This window comes from Electrophorus electricus, chromosome 5 (assembly GCF_013358815.1).
Source record: "Electrophorus electricus isolate fEleEle1 chromosome 5, fEleEle1.pri, whole genome shotgun sequence".
Classification (NCBI taxonomy): Eukaryota; Metazoa; Chordata; class Actinopteri; order Gymnotiformes; family Gymnotidae; genus Electrophorus; species Electrophorus electricus.
The window spans coordinates 23531404-23538903 of record NC_049539.1 but is presented as its reverse complement, the minus strand read 5'-3'; the positions used below and the strand labels follow the sequence as shown (position 1 = coordinate 23538903).

General features: G+C 44.1%; 2 protein-coding genes across 6 annotated transcripts in view; both read right to left on the bottom strand.

The window, feature by feature from the left end:
- Nucleotides 1–2059, bottom strand: part of atp8b5a (ATPase phospholipid transporting 8B5a) — a 28520-nt gene extending 26461 nt beyond the window's left edge. Inside the window, exons 1-4 of one of the 4 annotated variants that reach the window (XM_035526156.1) lie at nt 1880–2059; nt 1545–1747; nt 723–847; nt 466–642 (exon numbers count right to left, since the gene is read on the bottom strand). The gene's annotated coding sequence lies outside the window, so the exon portion shown is untranslated. Of the gene's footprint in view, nt 1–465; nt 848–1544; nt 1748–1879 lie in introns of all 4 variants that reach the window. The other 3 variants (XM_035526155.1, XM_035526153.1, XM_035526154.1) reach the window with 3 other exon arrangements.
- A 3437-nt stretch (nt 2060–5496) lies between these two features.
- LOC113586784 (protein unc-13 homolog B) overlaps nt 5497–7500 on the bottom strand; it is a 54477-nt gene continuing 52473 nt past the window's right edge. For both annotated transcript variants that reach the window (XM_035526131.1, XM_035526132.1), the window contains one exon: nt 5497–6767. In XM_035526131.1, coding sequence (XP_035382024.1) covers nt 6482–6767 — 286 coding nt within the window. In that variant the 3' untranslated portion in view covers nt 5497–6481. The remainder of the gene's footprint in view (nt 6768–7500) is intronic.

Genomic DNA, 7500 nt, shown 5'->3' with positions numbered 1-7500 from the left:
TCACGCCATCCTCAAAGCTTTGTTCTTGGTGCTCGTCTTAGAAGCAGGCAAGATTGTCAGGCCTCCTCTCGCTTGACCAGATAAGGCCATGTAATTTCTAATGACCAATCAATTATTAATCCATCGACAATAATGAGCGCGGCAGCCTGCTGATGATATCTGTTATGACAGGCAGTCATGGACTGCATTATTAACATGCATTATTTGACCGAGTTGGTAGTATGAGTCTGGGACTGAGGGCGCGGCTGGAAGGCTAGGACATGGCTACACGTTAAGGACATAGGTCGTCCACGGGCGCAGGGTCAGCCATGGTTCTGAGTGACGTTTGAAGCTTTGCTTAGGAGCTGAAGTGCGCTGGACAGTAAACACATGTGATTCAGAGCAGATGAAGGAAGGGCCGAGTCATGTGGTGTAAAGATTTAGCAGCGTTGGACACGGGCTAAGACAGCAAAACACAATACATGCCTGTGAGGGCGGGTCAGTCTGGGGGGGCAGGGCTAATTCACTTCCCGACATCCCAGCCAGATCAGGTGGCTCCACGCAGTCACCTGCAGCGTCTAAACCAGTCAGAGGACCGTCCAGCTCAGTGCTCCGAATATCAAAGTGAAGAAACTCAATGAAGCGCGAGCAACTACAACCTTCCTGCGGACAGCAACATCCCTCATTATCCAATTATTGGCACACATGAATGGATGAATGAGATTCCCACTGCCACTACCTACTGTCCATATCTACCAGAGAACCATAAAACATCTCAGCAGGGTGTCAGGGGTCTTCTGGGTATGTGAAGAGGTCATATACTTTTGAAGTATTAGAGTCTTCCAATGACTTACTGCACCACTGAATCCTGAGCAAAAAAAAAAATCATCACAGTAATGCAGAACAGTTATTTCTCTCTCTCTCACGCACACACACACACATACACACACACACACACACAGCTGGAGAGCAAATATTTCACCAGCTCATAAAGACAAATGTCAAAGACCTTCCACTGACCAGATACACAGCCCACACAGTGTGCACTGATACATCTTCATTAAGAACTTCATAAACAACTAATTAAGTTTCTTAGTGTGAATTGACGGACGCTCCAGAAGAACCCTGGCATTGTTTTTTTTGTTTGTTTGTTTACATTTCTATAGGTTTTCACAAAAATGTGGCTGCTTTCCTCTCTCTCAAAATGAAAGGGATTTCTAAGAAAACAAATTTGTTTTGAACACACACACACACACACACACTGTGATTAGAGGACAGCTCTTCTGACTGTGTAGCTACCTTTCCAGCTTCAATCTAAGTCTCTCTCTCTCTCACCCACCCCCACCACACAGTTCTGAAGCTTCACCATATTTGACCATCCCTCCTGAACTCTCACGCTCCCACCGTTTCAATACTAGTCTAGACACAGCAGAGAGAGAAAGAGAGAGAGAGAGAGAAAAAAAAACTCTTTCTTTCCCTTCCCTCACCTCCTGTAATTTTCCTGGACCCTGTGAGAACACCCTTGACCCCACACGCGACCTGTAACATCTAGGCTCATGACTTACCAGTCCTGGGTTTGGCAGCCTGCTTGTCCAAGCGTGTGTGAGTAGTGGGAAGTCCAGATGTTACTCCAACAGAGACCTTGAAAAGGCGTGTCTTAATGTCTCACTGTATAGCTGGCGTCTGCTCTCTTTCTCCACCCCTCTACTTCCCTCTCACTCCACGTCTCTCTCTACCTCTCACCCGTTTCCGTTCTCTGGTCTGTCGTCTGTTCTCGCCCAGAAGTAGTGAGAGGGGAGGGTGGGTTTGGCATTTAGAGGAGATTCATTCACTCTCTCTCACTCACACACACACACACACACAAACTCCAGATAAACACGGCACGGGCGGGACAACTCACACACTGTCTTGGTTTTCTCTTCTTTCGGTCTCCTCTTTTCTTCTTCTCGTCTTGAGATTGTGTTCTCTCACTTGTGGTCTGCTATTTTAAACTTTCTCACTATGACAGATCCTTTGTTCCAACCTCCTGAGCGCTCTCTGTCCACTGTCTCGCTCTCTCTCTCTCTCTCTCTCTCCCCCACCTCGCTCTCTCTCCCTCTCTCCCCGCCGCTCTCTCTCTCTCTCTCTCTGCCATGTCTTTTATGCTGTCCCTCCCATTTCTTGCTTAAAGTATCAATTTCCTGCACACTAAAAAGGAAGTGACTTTTTTTCTCTCTTCCACTCTAAAAACCTCACACTCAACTCACTACACACTGACTGTGGGAAGCATACACACACCCCACACGCATGTGCAAACCTTCACTAACAAACACTCAAAAGGCAACAACTGATCTGAGTTCAGTATATTGGTTCTGATAAAGGAAGGGGATGGTCAAGGGACTAATGTATCTTCTTTCCAGGTGGTTCAGTTGTGACTGAAAAGGACAGCAACAGTACCCCCCCACACACACACGCACACACACACAATGTTAAAAAACATCAGTGAAAAAACTTACTATTACACATACTTACACACAAACGCAGTCACAAAATGTTAAAAGCATCTCTATCTCATATATAAGCCGCATGAATGTTTTAACTCACACACAGGCTCAGAGACAGAGCAGGCAGGGCTAACACAGAGTCCTTCTGTATTCTGTAAGACTGCAGTACTTACGCTACATGTCCAGCTGCACTGTTTATACACACTGTTTACTAATGAAATAAACATTTCCTCTACCATTAAAAATTCACAAACATAAATCCACTGTTTACTACAGAAATAAACTCTTCAACTACCATTACTAATTCACAAACATAAACACACTGAGAGTTTCAAGGAGGGGTGCACCTCAGAACAGTTTACATTTATGACATTTGGCAGACACTCTTATCCAGAGTGACTTACAAAAGTGCTTTGTCATTTATAGAATTCATAGAACACATCCTAACCATTACACTAGGTTAGAGTCCAATATACCAATGATCCAGAATACTGTAGAAATAAAGGGATCAATGCTGATGCCTAGAAGTACAAAATACATATAAGCTCTATAACAGACAACAATCAGTACAATAAACAATAAGCACTGGAGTTTCAGTTAGTCAACTGTCTCAAATAGACAGGTCTTCAGTCTGCGTTTGAAGACTGCAAGGGACTCTGCTGTCTGGACAGCAAGCGGAAATTCGTTTCACCGTGTAGGAGCCAGGACAGAGAATAGTCTCAATGATTGTCTTCCATGAAACTTGAAGCATGGTGTTTCAAGCCGAGCCGTACTTGAGGTTTGAAGTACTTGAGGTACGGATCGGGCTTTGATCATTGACCTCATGTATGAAGGGGTTGGTCCATTTTTGGCTTTGTAGGGGAGCATCAAGGTTTTAATTCTGATGTGTGCAGCTACTGAAAGTCGGTATGAACTTCAGAATATTGAAAACCAGTTGCGCTGCTGCATTCTGGACAAGTTCTAGAAGTCTGATAGCTCTTAGAGGAAGTCCACCAAGTAGCAAGTTTCAGTAGTCGAGCTTTGAGATCACAGGATGTTTCAAATCCTGGTTAGATTTGAAACATGAGTTGAGAACGACAACTGGTTGTCCAAACTTATGCCCAGGATATGGGCAGCTTCGGATGGTGATACCAGGGAGTTCTCGAAGGAAACTGTGAGGTCATGGTAAGGGCTGGGAGTTCCTGTGATGTACAGAAACTCGATTTTACTGGACTGAGCTTCAGGTAAGTGGTGGCTCTCATCCATGACACAATGTCAGTCAAGCATGCTGAGATACGTCTGGACATCCATGTGTCAATGGGTGGGGAAAAAAAGGAATAATTGGGTGTCATCGGCATAGCAGTGGTAGGAGAAGTCATGAGAAGGTATTACATCACCAAGAGAAGGAGTATACAAAGAGAACAGGCCCCAACACTGAGCCCTGTGGAACACCAGTGGAGAGTCTACACAATTTGGATTTGGATCCTCTCCCTGTTACATGATAGGACCATCCATCCAGATAGGACTGAAACCATTTCCATGCAGAGCCCATTCACACCAGGAGGGAAACAGGAGGGAAATGAGTAACAGAGACAGACAGAGAGAGAAGTGAGGGAGTAGAAGAAGATGAGAAACAGAGAGAGAAAGAGAGAGAGACATGGGAGAGTCACTGCTTGGTCATCCCATGACTAGTCAGTTCACCGATAGTGCACTTTAAAATTCACTCTTATGTTTTTGTGTGTATCATATTAAAACCCAACATTCCACTACTTCTCCTATTACTGTAGTGTAAAATGTTACTTCTGATATTACTAGATCATACTGCTGCATTGGACGCTGCAGATCACAGATTGAAAATATCATAAATAGTCCTCAAATAGTTTAGATTGTACTTAGAAGTCCGGAGTCAGGCTCCACAGCTGTGAATCTGATTGGATGGCTATAAAATGTCAGGCCCCGCAGCTACGAATCTGATTGGATGGATGTAATGTGGAGTTCTTCTGAGATTCTTTTCTGGTCCACTTTAATTCTCTCTGTATATGCTCTCATTAAGCCTAATTCTACAAGACAGCTACATTTCTTATCACAGTTATGGGGATGGCACACAAATGTACTTTGCTATCTTACCAGGTGAGCACAACAGCAGCTCAATAGATATACCCTCTCTATTCACAGTCACTCTGTCTGGTCACTCTGTTCACTATGTGTATTCACTGTACATGTCTTTACACTGTCACCTGCATTCTGACTTTCCAAAAAGACCATTCAATAGCTGCAATTTATCAAAATGATTTTTAACCAGCACACACAGAACAGAGATATTACTCCATTACATTGGCCAGTACATGCACACTAACACACCCATAGACACACACACAATACTTCATAACATTAGGTAGCAACATTAAATGTAGATCGCCTTCTCAAACCTAAAAATACAACATTATTCAAGCATATGGGTTAAAAATAATTTTGAAACAATGAAAATATAGGCTGGAACCCTGCATATATATATTTATCATAAACTTTTTATTTACAAAATTCATATATTGATACCAGCATGTTTTGGCTGCAATGGTCTCTATAAGCATTTAGTAATAGCTAAATAAATGTGTTATTACAGTATGTAAATGAAAACAAACTCAAAACTCACATTGTGCACAGTAAATACATGCTCCAAACGTGGCAGTCTCTTCACAAACATTGTGTATAGATTATTTATTACTGTGAATTAATGATAATATAAAAAAACAATTAAAAAAAAACAGAAGAGGACCAGAAGCTAAAGACCTAAACTACTTGGCACAGGGTTGATACAGAATCTCCTCTCCATTGGCTGGCACTTCTAACTGATTTCCATTTAGCCAATTACTGCCAGCCCAGCCCAGTGGTTGTCCAATGGCAGTGGTCAATTACTTGAGGCAGTTATCACTGTGGAAATATTTAATACTTGGTCCCCATAAAGTTCTGGAAAATAAAGGTGAAAGCACATGAGTGTGTGTGTGTGTGTGTGTTAGTGTGTGTGTGTGTGTGTGTGTGTGTGTGTGTGTGTGTGTGTGTGTGTGTGTGTGTGTGTGTGTGAGAAACAAAGAGAAATGTTTAAAACAAAAACAAAGCACTACTGAGGTGAGCACAAGTGATTTGGTTGTTTGGTCGTAAGTGAGATTTGGTTTGGTGTGTGTTTGTGAGTTTGTGAGGGTGACCACCGCAAGCATCTGTCAGAACTAAAGCACTGCAGGAGACCAGGGGAGATATGGCCACATCCCCTAAAGAGCTACAGTTCTGCTGCCCCTCCCCCCGCAGTCTCCAGAGTCTCCGCCCACTCACACCATGTGGCACGGGCGTCCAATCAGCAGTCGCTGGTCATTTGATCTTCAGCTCTTTTATTGACTTGATCTAGATGTGGAGATAAAGCATTAATTTAGGGGGAGGGATCTTTATCTTAACTGGTGGGGGATGGGGAGTTCTTTGGCTGTCAATCAAAGCAAGGCAAGACTACATACAATGGTGGAATAGAAGCTCCGCCTCCCGTAATAGAATCCCGCCCTTTTAAGGCTGCCAAGAGGACACACAGAGTAGAAAGAAGAAACCACATGTTCAGTGTGTCCTGCTTATGTAAGGGCTGACACACGCGCGCACGCACACACACACTCATATCTACAAACACTTATCCACTTATCACCCTCTTTCGCTCAGAAATGCGTTAAAACAAGCTTCAGGCAAACCTATCCTGTTTGTCATTCAGAGTTTCCACTGCTCACCAGTGCTATTACAGGATTCTGGGTAGTGGCGAGCGGATTTAAGTCTCTTGCATTCAGTCCTGCTTTTCAAGTTCCATCCAGAAGGTGGCAGCAGTGAGACAGCAGTCAGGATGGGGTGGTGGTTCACTCCTCTCCCAGCTTCTCCCTCTTTCCAGTCACTGATTTTCTCTGTTTTCTTTGTCACTCCCTGTCCAAGCTCTCATTTCAGTTTATTCTTTCTGCATTTTGCTCTCTATTCCTCTCTCTCTCTCTCTCTCTCTCTCTCTCTCTCCACCACCCTTATCTCCCCTCCAACACTGGTCTGCTCTCAGACTTCAGTCTGATGAACTCCTTGGCGAGGTCGTCAGCGGGCCTCTGGGCGAGAATGCGCAGGATGGTGCTTCCTGTCTGGTCCATGCTGATTTGTGGGCCCAGCGGGCACCAGCAAACACAGCTCAGCCTCTCCGCTACGTCACGCAGCTGCACCGTGGCCACGCCCACCACCCGGTCCGCCCGGCCGAAGCAGTAGTCCTTTACCGTCACCTGGACCTCATAGCAGTCAGCGCTCTGACCTTTACCAAGAACACTGAGACAGCCAAAGAGACGGGGAGAGAGAGAGAGAGAGAGAAAGAGAGAGAGAGAGACAGGAAGAGAGAGAGCAGTTTAATGTATCTTATTTTAAAATTCTTTTACTTGCTCCACCCATGCTAAACACCACCACCCTCTAACCATCTAACTCACTCCATGTCCAATCCACTGTCTCTGCTGAGCAATAAAAGATCAGATATTCAACAACACAGCACACAGACCAGCAAATCAGTGGCCATGTTTTAAAGGTCTCTGCCTCTCTGTTCAATTTTCTGTACGCAAATTCCACTGGAAGGCATGTAGAGAGTAAAGCATTTTAGAAGGAGAGTCAGCTCGAAGAAACAGGCAGCAAAGAAGGGAGAAAGAGAACTGAGAAGAAAGAAAGAGGACAAGAAGCAAGAGAAAAAGAAAAAGAGGAGTTAGAGAGAGAGAGTAGAAACAGAAACAGAGACTGAGATGGAAAGAGAGAGAGAGAGAGTCTGGATTTGGTTAAGATCTCTGCTTTAAGTTTTAGTTAAATGGTCCTAACATTCCCCGGTTTGTTTGTTTTGTAATCTGGTCTATTTTTAGATTTAGAGATAAAGCAGAGTCAGTGAGAAGCTGGGCTGTGCTAGTACTTACAGGGTCCATTAGCCTCAGAACCAGCTAAAAGACTAAAAGTACTCTTTTCAGGATTCAGGTCTTGGGTCTATAATGGTTTTAAATGCACTGTTTCTCTGGGTATAGTCTTT